The sequence below is a fragment of the Eurosta solidaginis genome, chromosome 5, assembly GCF_040869045.1.
Source record: "Eurosta solidaginis isolate ZX-2024a chromosome 5, ASM4086904v1, whole genome shotgun sequence".
NCBI lineage: Eukaryota > Metazoa > Arthropoda > Insecta > Diptera > Tephritidae > Eurosta > Eurosta solidaginis.
Window position 1 is genome coordinate 79,256,849 of NC_090323.1, and position 22,094 is coordinate 79,278,942.

General features: G+C 40.7%; 1 protein-coding gene across 1 annotated transcript in view; it reads left to right on the top strand.

Annotated features, from left to right (window-relative positions):
• The window catches only part of eco (Establishment of cohesion), a 140,629-nt gene extending 119,461 nt beyond the window's left edge, over positions 1-21,168 (top strand). The window contains exon 4 of the mRNA XM_067757705.1: positions 19,439-21,168. Within this exon, the coding sequence (XP_067613806.1) occupies positions 19,439-19,640 (202 nt within the window). The 3' untranslated portion in view covers positions 19,641-21,168. The remainder of the gene's footprint in view (positions 1-19,438) is intronic.
• Positions 21,169-22,094: the final 926 nt, after the last annotated feature.

Sequence of the window (22,094 nt, forward strand, 5' to 3'; positions counted from 1 at the left end):
AGATATCATTATTACTAAAGTATGTATGCTATGAAAGAAATATTTAAAGCTATACCTATATTTATGTCACCTCCTTTTTTTTTTGACAAGGGTTATAAGCGCTTGGTGCAAAAAAAATTGTAAGTAAATGTGCTTATGAATAGTAGATAGATTACATACAAAGTAGAAATTTGGTTAAATGCCCTTTCCCTTTTCATTCACAAACCTATCTTAGGGCTGTACAGTTTGGATACAACTTCCGATAATTGGGGCCCCTTACAAAATTAATATGTTGTTGTATTAGACTTACTTTGAGTTTAACAAAACATCAATTTGGTATAACACATAGTATAATGACACTAATATGTACTATGTACTAAGAAATTTGTTATAAACGCAACTAAAACTAAATTTGGGGTAAATCATACTCTTCAAAAAAATTGTTTCACATGTTCAAGTATAACGTAAGCTTTTAAATTCATAGACAAATTACCGGAGTCATTTACCTGTTCAGGTAGAACGTGAATTTTTAAATTTATGGTAAAATTAACGAAATCGTTTTACAGGTTCAGGTAAAACGTGAACTTTTTAAACTTATAGTAAAATTAATGAAATCGTTTTACTTGTTCAGGTGAAACGTAGACTGTTTTGCATGTATCAGTCAGTGCTGTTAGTGTTTTGGGTTTAGTTCAACTCAGTCAAAAAAATGTATACAATTTTTTTTTTGTTGATAATGTAAGCTAATCCGCATTACTCATTATTTGCGTCCCTTAATATAAATTTAATGCGTTTTAACTGATAATGCAATTGAACTTCAATTACCAATAAAACTTTATTCCTTACCGAAACAATATCAATACTTTTGCTCATCCCAAAATCATATCCGCAACAATTGCATTAATTAAAAAAGTAATAGTAAAATTTTACCGTAACGCAAAGCAAATTTTAATACCTGTAACACTTTTTTTTTGTTTCACAGGCAGTACAAATTGCCTACCTATGACCATTAGATATGCTTTGTTTTTTTTTTTGTTAATTTTTCAGTATGCAACAATTTCGAACGTATAACAAGAATTGCTTTCTTAACTTTTCATTTTCTTCGCTCATTATGCATATTGCATTCGTATTCATATTCGTTTTAATTCTATACTATGGTGATAGCCTTAAATTTGAATATGTTTGTATTTTAACATTATATAATGTTGAAGTCAAAAAAAATTTTAAAAGACAAGGTTGAGGCTACAAATACGTATATTTGGTTCAGTAATGGAACGAACTCACCGCTTTACCCGCTGATATTCGTTGTCGCAATTGGCCTGGCCGCAGGCCTATGTTCGCTGCCCTGTGGTTGTCATTGTAGCTGGTTTATTGTAGCCCGTATGGTCGTAGCTGATAAAGATGTGGTAGTATTGTTATCGCCGGTATGGACGCAGCTAATAAGGATGCGCTAGTATTATTATCGCCGGTATGGACGCAGCTGATAAAGATGCGGCTAGTATTGGTGTCGGTGGTACCGCCTGTTGTAGGTGTTAATATTAGTGGCCTCGGACCTATGTTCGCGGCCCCGTTGTGTGCGTTGCAACTGGTGGTGGCGGTACGTCTGGTGGTTGTTGCGCTCGTGGTTGGCGCTAATAAAAGGGTTGGGGAAGGTACTACCGATGGTGATGCTCGTGATAATAGTGGGCGCCGTTGGTGGTGGTTGGCGCTTTATCATATGCTACTGCGTATGGAGTTTGTGGTGGTTTTGGGGTACCATGCAGTCAGCGCAGACCACGTTGTTGTTGTTGTTGTAGCGATAAGGTTGCTCCCCGAAGGCTTTGGGGAGTGTTATCGATGTGATGGTCCTTTGCCGGATACAGATCCGGTACGCTCCGGTACCACAGCACCATTAAGGTGCTAGCCCGACCATCTCGGGAACGATTTATGTGGCCACATTAAACCTTCAGGCCATCCCCTCCCTCCCCACCCCAAGTTCCATGAGGAGCTTGGGGTCGCCAGAGCCTCGTCTGTTACTGAAACAGGATTCGCCGCGGATAGGTGAGGTTGACAATTGGGTTTGGAGAAGCTATATATTGCGCTGGCAACCTGAAGGGTTGCGCTACACACCCCTTGAATCTGGTATTTTAGTCGCCTCTTACGACAGGCATACCTACCGCGGGTATATTCTGACCCCCTTACCCGCTGGGGTAACCGCGCAGACCACGTCACAATAATAGGTGGCCGTTGTATGTTGCCATAACGAAAAAGTGAAATTGCGGCTAGTAGTAAAACAGTCGGAGTGGCAAATGTAGGTAAATTAACCACTTTGAAATGCAGGTAAGATTTGGTGTACGATGAACAAATGTTGGTTATTAGTGGAGGATTATTTACACTGCCTTTGATAAGTCTTTTGATTCTATGGTGCCTTAAACTCGTTTCCTTTGTAGCTGCGGAGCTGACTGTCGCTGCATTTCTTCCAGACGCGTCACGATTGCGATTTTAATATCAAATGTTGCTTGCAGAAAATTAATTCAGTTTTATGTTCGAAAAGTAGTATAGGATTGTTTTCATATGTACAATGCTTATCGGCTTAAAAACAATTCAATTTAAAGTACGCTTAGCCCTTAATTGGAAAATTTAAGAGCACAAAATCACCACGTTTAACCAACTCAGCTCGAAAAAGGAAAAGATCTTTTTTCTTCCTCCGGAACTCGTGGTTTTTTTTCGTTAGCGATCGCCCGTCTGTCTTTTTCCTTGTTTTTCGATACTTTTTATCGCAACTTTCGCCACATCACTAGGTGTGTTCGCGTGAACACGCTCCCAAGTGGATCGTAGCCGTAGACCGTAGCAGCAGACCGTAACAGGTTGGCTCATCTCTACAGCAACAACATACCTTTGTTCAGATTGTCAAAGTCAGCGTGTTGGTGTTAGACGAATGTAATGGAATGAAAACGTAAAACTTAGCAGCTTTTGTGTGTAGTAAGAAAATGTTGTCAATGTGTTGATTTCATTTTGAATTTGCCATCTCCTTCTGACAATCCTATTCCAGTGAAATGAAAAAAATAAAATCAGCTGGTGAGATGAGCCAACCATAAGTTGAGCCATGGCAGCACTGAAATAAATATGTGTACATATGTGTATGCATAAAAGATTTGGCCATATTTAAAAGCAAAAACACGGAAAGAGTAAACAACTTGAAGAAAATGTAAGGAAAATAAATAGTGTGTTTACGTGCGAAACTATTTAAATGTTAAAAATTCTATCAGTATCTTCACAGCAGAGCCCTCACTAGGATAGGCACCTTGTCGTTGGTGTGAGGGCTTAGCCGAACTCCACAGCGCCCGACTATGAGGCGGAGCTGTTTAGGACTGACATCTACGCTGTTTCGCCTCATAGGAGGGCGGCGGGATGTCGGTGACCAAGAACTGCCAACCCCCTAATCCAGGGTGTTATGCGGACCGTGCCTATTGGACGATTTGCAGACGGGATAAATTCGGCTGCATTCGAACGGAGCCTTCCCGATACCGGGCCACCTCGGGAAGTATTAATGGCCTTACCACAGTAAGGGGCGCTGCTGTGGCGGACGGTTCTTTCCCCGTATATAATACTGGACCGCTGAGCCCGCCTTGTCGGGAAGGTGGTCGTACGACCAAGATGAACGACTCATTACCTGATTGTAATAAGGACGATGTAAAGAGGAGAACTGAGTCGCAATCCAAGGACGACAAATACGAATTAAGCGATGCGTCGTACTCGGGGAGCGAGAGTAGTGCTGATTCAATTAACTCCGTGTTGGAGAAGCACACAAATGAAAACGGAGTAGAAGAGTGGAGAAAGGTACGGAGCAGAGGAAGTAAAAGAGCTCTCTCGCAGTACTGTGCAGCACTAAGAATTGTACAACGCTTGGGAGCAGTGGTCGACCCAACAGAAGTGGAGATCGAGCGCTTAGAATGGGCCCATGAAGCGATAGAAGTAGGTCGAAGGCAGTTCAAAAGGTTTGCTGCGAGAAACCCTCGGTTCTGCAACCGGTACGAGGAGGAAGAAGCGTCGGATGACAGAATGAAGAGGCAACGTTTGGCGGAAGGCAACAAGCCTGCTTTCAAGAGGTAGAAAGGACCTAGTCCTAGAGCCGCGAGGCAGGGCAGTCGCATAGACAAGACAAGTAGGCCCAAAGCTGCAAGACAGATGGGCTCCAATGGCGAGGTAGCAACTACCTCGAAAGCTGCGAGTCAGAGGGAAGTTCCAATTACGGAAGTAGGAGATAAGCCAAAGGAAATAACGCTAAGACTCCGGCTTTCTCGGAGGCGCTAAGGGGAGTTAACGCTAAGACTCCGGCTTTCTCGGAGGTGCCAAAGGGAGATAACACTAAGACTCCTGCTTTTCCCGAGAAGATGAGTGATGTGGCAAAGCTGTCACTGACTGTGGCGCTGGTTGATCGTAGCAGTCATTTCGGACAAATGACTACTGAAAGGTGGAGATCTGTGGAAAGGGAGCTTATTAGCTTAATGCCTAAGATGATGCGGGAGCAACCAAGTAAGCCTCTTCCAACCTTTGATTCGGGGGGATGGTATAATGGTGTGAAGATGATAGCGTGCAAAGGCAAGGCACGAACGCGCGGTTTGAGGTGGTGAATAAAGCGCAAATCCCCACGGTACCAAAAGTTAAGGTATGGATACCATGCGTGATGAGGTCGGAGGATACACTGCGACTTCTGCAGAATCAGAATCCGAACATACCGACATAGGATTGGAAGGTACTTACTGTATCTCGGCCTACCGAGGATGGTCAGTTCTACATCTTCCAAATAAACAAGCAGGCGGAGGATATTTTGTACACGCAGCTTGGCAAAATGTCCCTTGGCACTGGCAAAATCTACATGCGACTCAGGAAAAGAAGTCCCGAGGATAAAAACCTTAACACGCTAGAGGTGGGCGAAGTCGAAAAGGACCTCAAAAGCCTAAGGGAAAAAAGACAGGTGGAGGTCCCCGACGTCACCACGAACGTGCTAGAAGAGGACCAACCGCTAAATGGTGCTATGACTCGCACAGAGGAACACCCGGCACAACAGTCACAAGGGGCTGAAGGGGGCCTCGAATACTCTAAACCAAAAGGGCAAGGGGAGGACGACGACGTCAAGACGAAGGTGCTGGAGGGGGACAAACAGCCCAATGGTGCTGCGAGTCCTACAGATAAACCTCCAACACAGTAAAGTGGCGTCGAGCGAACTCCTAACCATTGAGGGGGGTTCGTTTGACGTGGCGCTGATCCAGGAGCCGTGGCTCTCATCGGGAGGAAAGGTATCTGGGTTTGGCGTTTTCTACGCGCAAACGGAAGGGCGGGTGCGAGCTGTAGTAATGGTAAGGAAACAGCTGCATTCGTATATGCTACCTAATTACACCACTGAGGATCTCGTAGCGGTGGCGGTTGAGCAAAAGAATAAGCAGGCATTTATCCTGGCGTCCTGCTACATGGCCCATGCTGCGGAGGTTCCACCGATGGAGTGCAAAAGGCTAGTTGGTCATAGGCGCAGATGCAAATGCGCACCACAATGCGTGGGGAGGAGCAGATACGAACGAGAGAGGCGAATCTCTGTTTTGTTACATCCTGCAAACCAATTTGCAGATAGCCAACAGGGGAAATGTTCCTACATACATTGGTCCAACATCCAGCAATGTTGTGGATATTACATTGAGCTCCGAGCGTGATATATCAAGGTATGATTGGATGGTTCTTGATAGACCATCCTTCTCCGACCATGCGTATATCAGCTTTAGCATCTCCCTAAAGAGGGTAGAGAAGGGAGGAACCTTTAGAAACCCTAGGTCAACGACCTGACTAAATTCCAGAAACATGTAGAAAAAAAAACTGGGACAACGCAAAGAGGTTGCTAATGTAGAGGAACTGGATGAGTCGGATGAATTCCTGACAAGGACGCTTATGACTGCGTACAAGTGTGAAATTACCAGGGCGAAGAGAAGCTCATCGAAAAGTTTCTGTACGGACATAGAGTGCTCCAGCGAAACAGCACGGTTGAAAAAAGTCCTAGCAAAGGGAAACATAGTCCAGGGACTAATAAAGAAAAAGAACGGGGAATGGTCACGTAATAGTGAGGAATCCCTTGAGGTGCTTCTCGATACACATTTCCCATCGGGAGACGGTTTAGAAGAGCCAGCAGACATCACTCATACTTCGATCACGGAGCTAGTAGTGTCGGGCTTGGTGACCGATACCAAGATCGAGTGGGCAGTGAAGACGTTTTCTAAGTTTAAATCGCCGGGCCCAGATGCTATATTCCCGGCCATGCTAAAAGTATCAAGTAGGGCGGTCGTGGAATGGCTTAAAATAATATTCGATGCGTTCATAAGACTGAATCATGTGCCACACTCTTGGAGAACTGTTCGTGTAGCTTTTCTACCAAAGGCGGGGAAGATCGGTCACGTGTATCCCAAAGACTATTGACCCATTAGCTTAACATCATTTCTGCTCAAAACCTTTGAGAGGCTGATAGATGTGTACATAAAGTCCAACGTGGATGAAAAGCTGCTCTCCACAACACAGCATGCGTACACCAAAGGCAAGTCGGTAGACACCGCATTGCATAGGATGGTAATAAGCATAGAGAAATCCCTGGAATATAAGGAGTATGCTCTTGGAGTCTTCTTGGACATTGCCGGGGCTTCAATAATGTTGCAAAATGGGCGATTAGCGGCACGCCGAAGGGAGGGGTGCTATCACCTCTGCTGTGGACGCTGCTCATCAACCAACTGCTCAGGCAATTCGATGAGGGACCCGTGAAACTTACGGCTTACACAGATGACGTTGCAATTGTCATAAGTGGAAAGTGCCTTCCAACGATTAGTTCTATGATGGATCGGGCGCTTCGGGATATTCATACCTGGGCATCTAATGTCGGGTTGAAAGTCAATGCGGAGAAGACGGATATGGTCTTGTTTACAAAGAGGTACAAGGTCCCAAATTGGACCAGGCCTAAGTTAGGAGGGGTGACCTTACAGGAGAAACCTTGCACAAAATATCTAGGAATCATCCTAGACAGTAAGCTGTCATGGAAGCTCAACGTGGAGGAGAGGGTCAAGAAGGCCTCAACGGCACTCTATGCATGTAAAAGAATGCTGGGGTGTACGTGGGGCCTATCGCCCCCTCTTTCTCATTGGGTTTTTACAGCGATTGTAAGCCCTATTCTATACTATGGAGTTCCTGTTTGGTGGAAAGCCACACAAAAAACAACATACCTCAAAAAATTAGAGGGAGTATGCAGACTATCGATGCTTAGCATTACGGGAGCCCTGAAAACAACCCCGACGGCTGCACTGTATGCCATTCTGCAGATCCCACCTGTAGACCTGGTAGCAAAGAACAAAGCGTTAACAACCGCAACCAGGCTCGGTGCTTCGGGGCAGCCTGAGCGCCAACCATATGGCCATAGTAGTATAGCGTCATCAATCACAAGACGAACATACTACATGATTCCCTATCTGCGCTTCGAGGGAGATCTTAAGGCCACAGTAGAGGTGGACGCTTGGCGCAAGGGTCGCAAATGGCGGACGAGGCGATACATGTGTACACCGATGGTTCCAAAGTAGTGGAAGGAGTAGGGTCTGTGGTATACTGCGTTGATCCGGAAATAAGCAGATCCCACAGGCTGCCGAATTACTGTAGCGTTTTCCAAGCGGAAATATTAGCCGTAACCAAAGCAGTAGAAACCCTGGAAGAGAATAGCTTAAGCTGCAACCGTGTTAACTTTTATATTGACAGTCAAGCAGCAATTAAGGCAATAATCTCGCATAGCACAGCATCTAAATGCGTGTTAGAGTGTAAGCAGTCTCTGGAGAGAATCGGGACAGGGAGAAGTATACATCTATATTGGGTCCCAGGGCATATGGTAATAGATGGGAATGAAAAAGCCGACGAACTAGTTAAAAAGGGCGCATCCTTTGAAGCTTGCTCCGTAGATGTCCCAATTAGATTGGGCGAGATTAAACGAAGGCGAGAGGTGCACATGATCGACCAAGCGGGAAAGGCGTGGGTTCAAGCGCGGGGCTGTAAAGTGTCGAAGATTATGTGTAGGTCGTACAACCTTAGACTAACACAGTTGCTTCTATCATTAAAAAGAGAGGACTGTAGACTCATGACGGGTATTCTGACTGGACACTGCCTTCTGGCGTCACATGCCTTTAAATTAGGCTTGGTCAGTGATAGCAGATGTAGGAAGTTCGGGTTGGAGGAGGAAACGATCGAGCACGTTCTGTGCAGCGGTGGCAGAGCCGACACTGGAGGCAGTTATCGGTCTCTGCTGTGGGAGCCAGTGGGCATGCTGGTCGAGATGCCATGATGGTGTCGTCCTGAAAGTACAAGAGCAGACAGAGAAACGTGAAGTATTTTGATACAGCGGATGATAAGCGGACATTTAATACGGAAATTTTGATATACAAGGAAAGCGTATATAAGCTATAGCGCCGGGTGCGAAGAATGCTCCATTGGAAGAAAGCACAGTTTTACTAAGGGGCGCATGACAAGCCCATTTTGGGTGCGAACCTCTACAACCCAAGCATGGTTGTCAGGGCCGAGGCGAACGTTCTCGATTCGTCCCAGACGCCACTCGGTGGGTGGGAGCGATTCTTCTTTAATTGCGACGAGGTCGCCTGGTTGAGGATTTCGCTGTGGCGTTTGCCATTTATAGCGCTTCTGAAGGTCCTTCAGATAATCCTCTTTCCAGCGTCGACTGAATTGGTGATGAGGCGATTTGAGTTTTTCCCATCAATTTATCCAGGAGAGATCTTCCGCGTTTGGTTCAGGAATGGCTAATAGCGGTGCACCTCGAAGGAAGTGACCCGGAGTGAGCGCTGTGAAGTCAGCTGGGTCCTGGGATAGTGAGGTTAGAGGCCTCGAATTGGGAACTGCTTCAATACGCACCAACAGCGTCGTGAATTCTTCGAATGTAAACTTGTAGGATGCAGTGGTTTTTTTGAAGTGGGTTATAAAACTTTTTACTGCGGATATCCACAAGCCGCCTATATGAGGGGCGCTGGGTGGAATATACTGCCAGTTTATTCCCTGGGGGCCATATTTCTGCACAATGTCCGCAGAGCATTCGTTAAGAAATTTAACGAAGTCGAGTTCGAGTGCGCGCTGAGCGCCAATGAACATTTTACCATTGTCGCTCATCATTTTTGAGGGATAACCTCATCTGCCAACGAATCGGGCGAATGCTGCTCGAAAGGCTTCAGTAGTAAGGTCCGAGCATAGCTCGAGGTGTACTGCCTTTGTGGAAAAACAGACGAATACAGCCACGTACCCTTTTATGATAGTGGTCGACCTCAGAACCGATGTTTTTATTTGGAATGGACCTGCAAAGTCTACTCCTGTTGTGGAAAAGGGGAGTGAGAAATTGCAGCGCTCAGGTGGTAGAGCTGCCATTATTTGCGTGCGCGTTTTCTGTTTGAAAAGCGTGCAAGATTTGCATTGAAAAATGCATTTCTTTATAAGAGGCTTTAGTTTTGGTACGTAGTACTCTTGCCTCACCATTTGGAGCATTAACCGCATTTCTACATGAAGAAGCAGGCGGTGTAAAAACTCCAGATACAACTGGCAGAGCCTTGAATCCGGAGGAAGGATTACTGGATGCTTCTCGTTGTACTGCATTGTAGAATGTTCCAATCTTCCACCGATACGTAGGAGCCCGTATCCATCCAGAAATGGGTCAAGAGCCAGAAGAGAACTCTTTTTGCTTATTGGCATATTGTTTTGTAAGGAGCTCTTTTCCGCCCCGAAATGACGAGATTGTGCCATTGCCACAAGCCGCGTTTTCACATGTTGCAACTCTTTGTACGTCAGATGGGGATTATGTGTTGTTGCCACCGATTTGGATTTGTTTCAGGCATTGTTCGCAAAGCGGAACACGTATGCAATCACACGAAGAGATCGAGAGTATGAGGAGAAACGTTGAAGAATATCGTCCTCTTCCTCGAGTGCGTGATATGCTTCGACCTTGCATTTCTCGGGCGGAGAAGCGCTACCTGCTTTCGGCTTTGGCCATGCCGAAATGTGGCAAGAAAGCCATTGTGGTCCGTGCCACCAAAGAGAAGAGCCTATCAAATCATGCGGCTTGCAACCACGGGTGCCAAGATCAGCAGGGTTGTCTTGGCTAGATACATGGCGCCAGGTGCCGCTGGGAAGATATTCTCGAATTTGAGAGGTACGGTTGGCCACATAAGTCTTCCAGGTCGATGGAGATTTTTCTAGCCAGGCTAGTACAATCTCAGAATCTGACCATAAGAATGTGTTGCATGCTTGTAAGTCGAGCTGTTTTAGAACAGTTGAAGCCAGTTTTGCGAGTAGGACTGCACCACATAGCTCTAAGCGGGGTAAGCTTACAGTTTTTATGGGGGCAACTTTGCCTTTCGCAACCAAAAGAGAAGATTTTATTTGGTTGCCCACATGTGTGCGGATGTAAATCGCTGCGCAATATGCTTTTTCCGAAGGATCACAGAACCCGTGCATTTGGGTGTCTTGCCCTGGTACGACATTAACCCATCGCGAAATGTTGCCATTTTGATAATGTTGCGGGTTTGGCGCTTTCATCCCAATCGCTGCCATCCAGCCAGATTTCTTGGAGAAGAAGAATGGTGTATGAAAATTTATCCGTGAGCGCGTTCCATCGAATACCAAGAGTTTTGGTATTGGAAGTGCTCTCAAATTTTAAGAAGTTGGAGTCTAGAAGATCCTCCTTCGGAAACTGTTCTAATATGGCCGTGTGATTAGCCGTTAGTTTCTTTAGTATGAAACCAGCTGATTTTAGGGCGTTTATCACTTGAAGGAGTGATTCAGTGGCGTTATCGATGGTATGACTTCCGGATAGGATGTCGTCGACATACGTTTGCGTCTTGAGAATTGTTGCAGCCAACGGGAATGTCGCTTTGGCGTACGAATAGCGAGATATGGTGCACAATTGACGCCGAATGTAACCGTTTTCAGATTGAAATCGATAACAATGCAGTTGGCCGATTTGCGAAATAGGATTCGCTGAAAATCTTTGTCGTCCTCGTGTATAAGGATCTGACGGTACATTTTTTCAATGTCTCCATTGAACACATACTTATGCATGCGCCACTGTAGAATTAGTAGCATGAGATCTGGTTGGAGAGTTGGACCAGTGTATAAAACGTCATTCAGGGATTTGCCTGACCCAGATTTTTTTTGAGGCGTTGAAAACCACACGAACTTTGGTGGTGACTTTATCTGGTTTGACTACCGCATGATGTGGCAAGTAAAATGAGAAGACCTTGCCATTCGAAGTTATTTCGCATGGGTCGATAGATTCCATGTGATCAAGGTCGAGATATTCTTGCAACACATTGGTGTACATTGTACCTAACTCCCCCTTTTTCAGAAGCGATCGCTCCATGCTGAAAAACTGCTGCAGAGCAGCCGGGCGGGATTTGCCGAGGGAGAGTTTTTCAGGAAACTCTTCCTTGAATGGAAGTCCCACAATGTATCGACCGTTTGGTGCACGTGTCGTGGTTGTTGCATGTATCTGCTCACACGCTTGATCCTCGGGGGATATCTGTGGAGGTTGTGGAATTTCCTCCTCTTCTCAAAATTTTCTCAGTTGAGAACTGAGTGTCTCGTTTGACGCTTGGACTTGCGTCGAGAATGACACAACATTTTCAGTTATTGGACCACTGAGAATCCAACCAAAAATGGTTTGTTGCGCAAGTATGCTACCGCCCACCTTTTTTATACCTTCCAGCAGAATTTGTGGAATTATGTCGCTGCCAATGACCATGTCAGTCTGACCCGGTATGTGGCAACTGGGATGAGCGAGCTCAAGGAGTTTGAACTGCTGCCATATTTTGCGACTAATGGTGGATGTTGGCAGATTTTTTGTCAGTTGCGGCAATACAATGGCATGAGCCTTTATCCTTTTCATGGCCTTGGATGCAACCAGTGTCAAAGAACAAAGCTTAGAGGACTTTTGTACGACTTGTCCACCCATGCCAGAGATTTCGAACTTTGAACGTTCGAATGGAAGTTTCAACCGTTTTTGAACTTTCGAGGAAATGAAAGTTCTTTCCTTTGAGCTTGTGGGCTCGCATGCAACAGCGTGTGATGTCGTTGATGACATGTCGAACATGACCACTTGCTCGTTCACTCATTGATGATATTAGTGCTGCTAAGGCAGTTTGTACACAGCTTAGCTTGTTTTACGAATTGTGTCCGGTTTTGCACAGACATTCGTTTGAATCGTGGACAGAATCTAATAAGGTGCGGGGAGTTGCAACATTGGCAAGTTTCCTTTTTAGATTCTGCCACAAAGGTTTGCGTCCTGTTGAAGGACCTGTTTTGCGCAGAATTTTGATGAGCGACTGGTTTTTGTTTGCTTGGTTGAAGCCTATTAACCCTTTCAACGACTTCATATCTCGAGGTGAGTAAGTCGTTCATTTGTGACCATGAGGGTAGATCTCTTCGAGAAGATGGAGATTGTTCCCAAAGTGACAGGGTTGTTTCTGGGAGCTTTGATGAACAAATGTACACCAAAATCGGATCCCAACTGTCTGTCGTAACTCCTTGGGAGTGAAGGACGGATAGGCAATTGTTGATTGTATTTTGCAATTTCTGAATTTGCTCACTGCTTTCGGATGGAATAGTGGCAAGAGTCAGTAAGGATTTTATCTGGTTGTCAACCAAGATACGCTTGTTTTCGTATCGTGACCGTAAAGCTTCCCAGGCAAGGTCAAAGTTATCATCGCTCAACGCATATTGTTTGACGATGGAGCCGGCTTTGCCTTGCGTTTTGTACCGGAGATGGTACAATTTCTGAGCACGGGAGAGCCTTGGGTGGTTAATGTACACCGCTGTCACGAAAAGTGGGCTATTCTTCATAGCCACCATAAAAGGTCTCCGTGTCGCATGCTGGGACTTTGAGGTAAATATTTGCCTCAGCCGGTGGTTGTTCCATGCGGGGTGGTGGACTCGGCGTTGCCATCATTTTGATCAACGAAAGTTGATCGGCAATCTTTGCTTTTGTCACTTCATAGTATCAAGGCAGGCGCATTGTTTGCCTTGTACTGAACTTTGAAGTCTTCAGGGAAACTTTCGTCTGGTTTCGAAAATACCAGATCGTAAGCCGATTGAAGTCGTGCGCAATAATCATCTAGTGATTTGTCCTTTATCATGATATACGATTCAGTGTGATCCTGAATCGGTGCTTCGTTAAATTTTGCACAGTATCTCATCAGATTTTCACTTTCCGCGATGAACTTTTGCGCGGATGGGTCAACTGATTTGGATTTCCGGCGGGGGGATGTTGACCTTTCCTTGGCCGTTTCTTCTTTTGGGCCACCTTTTGGTTTTGTCCCAGTTTCGGACGTTTTTAGGGGACTGAGAAGCATTTTATGCAAACTTTTGGGTTTTCACCAAAAAAACCGAATAAAATATTTGTCCGCTCAGATAACGTTCGCAAAATTGGAAGATGGAAAACTCTTCGTGCCACAGAAATTTAAAAAAGGGAATTTAAATTGGTGTTTGTGTTTGTGTTTTTTTTTTTTTTTTTTTTTGAAAAATAGGGTCAAGCACGGACAACGGGACGTTCCTTAAATGATTTAAATCTGCGAAATTCGGAATTTAATAGGATGTATATTGTTTTGTAAAAACAAAAAGTATAAAATTTAAAAAAAATCACAAACACTTTTCACTAATATATACGTGTAAATATACGTGTGGAAATAAACGTGTATTTGTAAATTACTGATATATATAGGTATGTATATATTAGAAAATAATAATACTTCGAGGTTTGTAGGGATATTTTTTGAAAAGTTCCTATAGGGACGAAAATATCTCAAACTTGGTTTTGTACGCCAGAATAAGTACAAATGTACGTGCGCAATATACAAACGTATGTATATATGTTTGTTTGTGCGAACGTATGCACGTGAATCAGATGAGCTTCTCTGTTTATATTTACAAACAGAAGAGTTTGTTTTGATTCGCTTCTTCGTCGCTTTAATGTCGCGTTTCTTTTGTGAAGTTGAGTGCGCTTGATTGCACTGTTGGGAGAGCGCAGCAAAGAAAGATGAAAAAATTGCAAATATGAGAGAGGTTGAGAAATTTTATCAGCAGTACACAACTCTCGTTGCTAATGTAGCTCTATGTGCTGGGAGAATGTCGCTGGAAGAGCGACTTGAACGTGTGAGTAAACACGTATGATGTTCTCTGAGTGGAGAAGTATGAATGCTGGAAAAGCAACTTGAAATTATTTGTACATCTATGTAAGTATGTACGTATGAATATTATGATTTTTATATATGCTGATAAGCAAGAAAAAATGACTTGGAAGAAGTTGAACTGTATCGACAAGTTCAACGCTCTGTGCGAACAACGCACAGTGTTTCGTGTAGAACAAGCTAGCTAGACAAAATTATTTTATGAGATTTTCCGTTTCATATGCAGTCATTTATTACAACTACGTCATTTTTTTCAGCCATATGTTCTTTTTTTTATTTTTTTTTCAAAATTTTACTTCACATGCATACATTTGCTTATTTCATATACAGTAACTCATGTGAATAAGTGACATAGATCCAAAAAAATTTAAAGGACTTAAGAATATTACTTTATTGTACTTAAATTGAATGGACTACAAATCTCAATACTCTAAAAAATTCTAAAAATTCGAAAAAAAAATTAAAACTTTTTATGAGAATTCGTCGAATTTCTCAAGCATTTTTTAAATATAATTTAGTTTTTGTTATAGATCGTGACAAATTTTCTTATGGGAATTAGTTAAAATAAATTTGCGAAAGCGAAAATTGTAAGAATTGTGCAAAAAGAGTGTCTACTTATTTATGTGAGTGACTGTACATATGTACATACATATTTTGTATTTATTTGAGTATTTATCCTGGCACTACAATTTTTACAAAATTATTTTATAGTACCAGTCAGGAATGTAAAAGTGAATTACAATAATAATAATAACAATGTAAATAATTAAATTAATTATGTGAAAATTACTTATTAAAAAACTTAAAAGTAAAGTATCATACAAAGTAAAAAAAAAATAGATTTAAATTAAATAAAACCTGATCCAACAAAAAGTTATAGAGTAGGTTATCTTTTATAATTATGTTATTATTCGCTATCATCACTTTCATTCGATGAGTCACTTGTGGAATAGTCATGAGCATCAGCAACACTACTGTGAAAGCTTGAAACAACTGGGGTATTTATTGACTCCTCAACATTATCGGGGGACAGTAAGTTTAAGACTTCTGAAGTCAGACTTTTAAATTTTTTCTTAGGTATCTCCCTAAAATTGTTAACTAAAGGATCCGATGTTATAAGCAACATATTCATAAGATCTCTATTCGTGGCTTCACGCAACTGCTTTTGTATGTTATCATCCCTGAATCGTCTCAAATCTTTGTTACGGGCTTCCTGTGCTTCCTCAGAAAGTTGACCAATAGGTAAAATCGCTGATTTTATAATATCAGTACTATGCACTAAGATTTTATGAACTGTAACAGGTATATTAAACCATGGATAGAGATCTATGTATAGTTTTTTAGTCTCGACCGCAAATTTTTCAAATCTTTGAATATTTATATTGTACCCAGATGCTAATGCGCGAAGGAGAGTGTCGAATCTTTTTATGAGCGTAACATCCAGTCCCGTAATCTCAGCACCAGCCGCAGAATTTTCGAAAAACCTACGAGCAGTGTTGCCGTCATTAGTATTGCCGAAACCTGGTTTTGGTTTATCTACTAGCAATCCAAGTTTTGCAGTATTTATATTACATTCAGGTTGGCGTAGATGCTACCAAATGGGGTTGTTTTGTGTAGCGTTCCTGTGTGGTTATACCTGCATTAGGATTGCTTTGTATGTACCTGTTTTTATGCCTTGGTGACTGGTGCGGTAGGTTGTGGCAGGTTGAAGTCAGTGATCTTCGCCTTTTTGCTTTTGGTGTGCCCTTGTTGACCTTGCGCGTTTATTTTTGTGTGTTTTACGGCTACGTGTTTGTACCCTGTACCTGGGAACTGGTTTTGCCGTTTGTAGATCAGCTTTAAAGGTTCAAATATCTCGTCGGAGCTGGTACGTACATACATCCTATTTTATATTTAGAGATAACTAAATCTACAAAAAAACATTAAAAATAGATGTGCAAAGAATTCGCAATGGTTTTTTCTTTCGACTATTAGAGAATACTTGCGACTATAACATATGTAAAATTTAGCCCGGATTTCCGCGGATGTATGTAACTTTTTTGTCCCTAAAGTTAAAAATATACAGAAAAAATACCTTTTCTTCTTAATAACGGAATGTTAAATATATTTAAAATACTCTAATTGCGAAATAATTACTTTAAAAAAAATTTACTTACCTTAGAGCTTAGAATCCATCAAAAAAATTATATAAAAGTGTTCACTTAAAAGAAATATGAAGCTTAATATTCAACAAGAATTTTGCAAATTAATCAATGCATTTTACGGCCACTCCTGCCTTCTTACTTCAATTACTCAATATATATGAGCAAAAATATCAAAAAAAAAAAAAAGCAAAAATCCCGTTATTTTGTTTGTTTTCTTTCATTTCTCATTACACTTTTCTTGGAATAAGATCTTTGTTTTTGTCCAGCTAGCTTGTTCTACACGAAACACTGTGCAACGGGGTAAACTCAGCTGTAGAAGAAATTTTTGCTGATGTTATTCTTGCACAGTGGGTTTGAGTAGGCAAGTAAACTGCAATTTTTTTGTTGGTTAAATACCACTAGAAATATGTATACATATATATATATATATAATTGGCGGATTTTGCCTATTGGTATAGCGGAATATTTTCTACCAATTTTTGGTTGCAAAAGGGTTGCAGTAAAACCAACGGTAAGAAAATTTCCGCAATATTCATGTATATATGTGGATATATATATATATGCTTTTGCAGTTTACAAAAATAATCTAACTTTTGTGGAAAAAAGTTGTATTATTTTCTATCTTTTTTTTTATGGAAAATAAAAAACTGCCTACTCACCGATTCTTATTTATGTATGTTGTTGTGTTGCCTGGTCTGCTTATCGTTGCTCACTTGGCGATGCTTTTAGCTGGTTGATGTTGCTGCTTAGCTGGCTGTTGCTGATTAAAAATTGTTTTTAATTTTAATTTTTTTTATTTTTTGATTTTCAAAAATCTCCTTTTTTTAAACAATTTTTGTGTGCATATAAGTGTTTGTATTAATATATGTTTGTATCAAAACGGCACTTATGATGATTTCTTTTGTGTTTTAAAGACAAATTTTTCCCTTTTTGCAATTTTTTTTAATTTGAGTTTTTGTATATATGTATATATGTAATAAGTATATGTATAAGCAGCTTTTAAATTTGACACTATGAGGTTTTTGCACTTTGATTTTATATTATTGGTTTTATATTTTTATCTATTTTTTAAACGAACGAAAAATTCGATTTATATAATTTTATTATCACTTTAAAGGTGGGCCAAGGATGGCTGCGAAGAACAATGAACAAAACTCACTTGGTCTCTCTTCGCTACACTCAAATCCGAAATAAAAAGATTTATAGTTTTTTTTATAAACGTTACAAATTCACAATTTTATTTTATTATTCAATAGATATTTTTATTTCTTTACTGAGTAGAAGTTAATTTCCAACTTCAAGTCACTTGCTTAAATTTCTTTACAATTCACTTTCTTCAAACTTGGTAAAATTCAAAGTATTTAAATATGTTCATATATATACACGACTTTGTAGTAGGAGCGCGTCCGCGATTGCCGATTGATAGTGCTAGACTGTTGGTCGGTTGCCATTTTGTTGATGGCGATGGCCCTTCGTGGGTGTTGGCACCTTCCAATTCGCTGCGCACGGCCGCGTGTAAGGATGGCGCGCGCCGCCGTCTAATTAGGGATGTAGGCGGTTTAAACACTAATTAAGCGTATAAGTAAAAGTTTTACTGGCACATACTAGGTCATGAAATCAATGAGCACAATAACCATGATTCAATCACAAGAGGTTTGCTCAACAGGCGACTTTTTTGACAATTGCAGCCATTTTGCTCCCAAATCGAATTGACATCCGTTAACTGTGTTGTTTCTTTGCAATTTTTCGAAAAATATTAGTAGTAGAAATAGGAAGCAATCAGCTTACAAATCCCCGATAAATACTGAATTGACGAATTTATTAACTATGCCATGATCTATTAGTGTGGAACATAGGTAATTTTTTGAAAAGTACGGACACCAAGGAATCGTGCACTTTCGTAAACCTATGAACATACGTCAAAAACTCGACTAGTAAATCGATTTATGTAAAAATGTAATAGTAAATATCGGAGATACCATAACGAAATGTACTCATTGAGCATGTTAACTTATTCATTCCGTAAGTTCGGAAAATTCGTCCCCATTTAATTATTTGGGGAACCGGTTTATATTTGGAATATTATGTAGTATATACTTATTTGATATATTCGAACCTCGTGAGGTAGTATGAAACGAACGTGTTCCGAATATTCTAAATTAACGGAAGACTTCCATGAATACTCAACGTAAATTAGCTTTCCGAAATTTCAGAATAAAAAGGTGAATACTCCCTGTGTAGCAGGACCGCATAAAAGCTGAACTCTTCTGTCAAAGTCAAGACCGGAATATAAAGTTCTAAGACAATAAGCCATTTTTTTGGATGACCATGTCGGCTGCCTTTTCAATATCGTCCTATCTCAAAATATTTTTCAAAAACTTCCCATTTCATGATTTGTCACAAAAACGCCCTATATTAGAATTAGATTGAAGAACGCCTCAGAATGCTTTTCATTAACTCCCTCTTATGTCAAAATGCATTGAACTTATGCTCATATAAGGAGTTTTTGAAAAAAAATTTTGATAGTGTATTTTTGAATAAAATTCTAAACCAAAATAGCTCTTTATAAATTCACGAAATATTTAGTAGAAAATGAATTATTTCCTCCAAAACCTGTTGGCATTTATATATTTATTAACACTACGAATATACTACTAAAGGTACTTTTCTACTACAATTTTCGCTAAAGGGGATTGAATTATTCCCTGCTTTCCTTACTTCGTAAAAGCAACCCGTCCAGATTTTTCAATTTGGGAGTGTGAAAGCTCTGCCGTCATTGAAGAACAAACCTCTAGTAATTGAATCATGCACAATAACAACAGGCGAAAGTAAATCAATGACAAAAAAAATAAAAAATTGTACCTACGTCTTTTTCAAAGTTTAGTTTCTTGTTTCTGGTCTAGAAAGGCAACTTTCTGGAGGTCAGCAAAAGCGATTTCAAAAAAAAATAAATTCACTCCACCCTAGTGGTCATATCAAGTCGTTTCAGAGTTGGTTGCCTTGTATCTTAATGGTTCCGGGCCACCTTCTGAGTGTGTTTTTATCGTCCAACCAAATGATAAAATTTTGAAATATTTTTTTTTATTATTGCAGATGCGGTATATCACGTATATGGGTCGCCCCATTACATAGACGTCTACATATTGCATCCAAACTCATTCATGCAGTGCAACAGAATACCATATTCGGTGAAGAGATTCCTGTGAACAAAATAGCATTTAGTGCTCCAACTGAAAATGGAATAAAGTTTGCCCAGAAAGTTACACAATTAGAGGATTTCTTGGTATACCAGTGAAAGTACATTAATACTCCCTATTGTTGAGTCCCAGCAAACATTTTTGGAGTCCTCAAAAATTAAGAGTCAGAAATGAGTCCGAAATATGTGAAAAATTTGAGCTTTAGAAATGGGATAATTTAGAAGCCTTTTTTCTCCGAAATGATGAAAGTTATGAGTCATATCTTAAGTAGCTGTTCACAAATACTTTTGCAGCTGGAATGTAACTAGATGAAGAGGGCGAGGGAGGAATGCGGACGGGAACCGAGTCGCTTGTGCTTGTTTCAATTAGAAGAAAATTTGTCCAAGCGGAGTCGCTCCTCGGCAGTGTTTGGCAAGCGCTCCGGGTGTATTTCTGCCATGAAAAGCCCTCAGTGAAAACTCATCTGCCTTGAAGATGCCGTTCGGAGCCGGCATAAAACATGTAGGTCCCGTTCGGCCAATTTGTAGGTAAAATCAAGAGGAGCACGACGCAAATTGGAAGAGAAGCTCGGCCTTAGATCTCTTCTTTATTTTTTTAGATAGTTGCATAAATAGAGATGCCGTTTGTAAATGGAATGTGCAACCACAAAAGAGAAATTGCCGATAATTAGCAACCAAACTATTCGTTTGTTGTATAAGCAACTTCGAAAGAAATATTTGGTAATTCTTTACTTTAGCTGGGACTCAACAGCTGCTAAAACTCGTCCAAAAATATAGGGAGAGGTGTCAAAAGACACTCTTTGGACCCAGGGCCACAAATCCGAAATTGAAAATTTTATTTCTTTCCTGAGATATTTGCAAACAAAATTGAAAATGTTCATGTGGTTGTTATTATGTTGATAATTATGGCGTACCCACAAAGAAAACTGTGAGTATAAGTGTTTTGCGGGCGCTACTTTTGTTCTCCAAACCGGTGTTGAACCCATCCAGGGTATAAAACATTATTAGCACGGCCTCTATGCAAATATATTATGAAAATCACCCTCGGTTTCGGAGCGCTCCGGTGCCATTTTTGGGTTTCCAGGAAATAGCTTTTGACAAAAATAAAGTTTTTGATTTCCGCTTTCAGATTCGTTGGCATTGGTTTCAAAACGCGTCTTTTGATACCTTTTCCGATATTTTTGGACGAGTATTAGCAGTTGTGAGCTAAAGGAAAGAATTACCAAATATTTATAGTTTATTTTATTTTTTTTTTTTGTAATTAAATGCAATGAAATCATTGTATATAAAGCATCCTGTGTTAACTGGCCAAAAGGTACATATGTAAATGATAAATGAAATAAGGCTGATATCGGACGACCATCACAAGAAGGGAAATATGTTCATTTGAGACTCCTGAATTAGCTTATAAAGACTTTAAAATATTCCCATTTAGGACTCGTTTCTGACTCTTATGACCCCGATTGTTAGCTGGGATAATTGAATTTTGCAGATTTTTTTTAACTTGTCTAGTAATATTTTGTTAATATGTTACAAATTGAAGTTTTTTATCAAATACCATTTATATTGTTTCCTTTACTTTTTGATTTTGATTTTTATAAAATAAATGAATAAATATTGAAATAATGATCATTACGTTCGATATTGTTTAGTAAAAAAATATAGATACAAAAAATATGTGGTCACAGTTAATATACTATAAAAGAATTAAGTATATTTGTTAACATTCTAAATTGAACGTATGCAGCAAAATATGGTTTAAGGGCGAAATGGTAAAGTATGAACCTGGTTCTAACTAAATGTTACTTTTTAGAGGCTCCTTCCAAAGTCTCCACGTGGTCAACTTAAGCCAAAAACCATGTTTTACAACTTTAAGCAATTAAAATTTCGAAATTATCTAGAACAGCCGGGGATTTTAGTCCCAACGCACGCGGGTTTGGTTCCGACGATTTAATTTTTTTGCCAGCCGTGGGGGTCTTTCCGATGTCTCATAAACTGACTTTCTTAATTTCTGGCCTACGCATTCAAAGCCTTTGCTTCTACCGGGAGTTTTGCAGTTTTCCATGTCTTCTCTCCTTCAATATAGGTCAAACGGAATAATCGCCTGATCTTCCCGTTAGACACTGCTTTTTTCTTTTCTTCTTGATATACATTTGTACAGTCAGATCAGACAATGACTTCTTTACTCGTATCGAGAGATGAGAAATAACGTCATAGATCACGCCATCCAAATTTGCTTAACAAAAAAAAAAGCAGGAATATACCAGCATAAATTCGTACTAGTCCAAAAAAATGTAGTGAAAATTGCGTCAACTCTAAATAAATCATCTAAGTAACTGTCGTTCGTTGAATAGCAAACAACCAACTCTACAATTTTATATTTCCCCATTTCCTCCTCTTAGGGTTCGAACTTGGTACTTTTTCTGTCGGGTGCTTCGCCCTCTTTCCCTGGCGTAGCTAGGCTATTTCACCTTAAATAAGGACGGAGACTGATCTTGGTAATCCGATCCGGTTTGGGACTGTTTTTATATGATCGAAATCTACTATACCTCG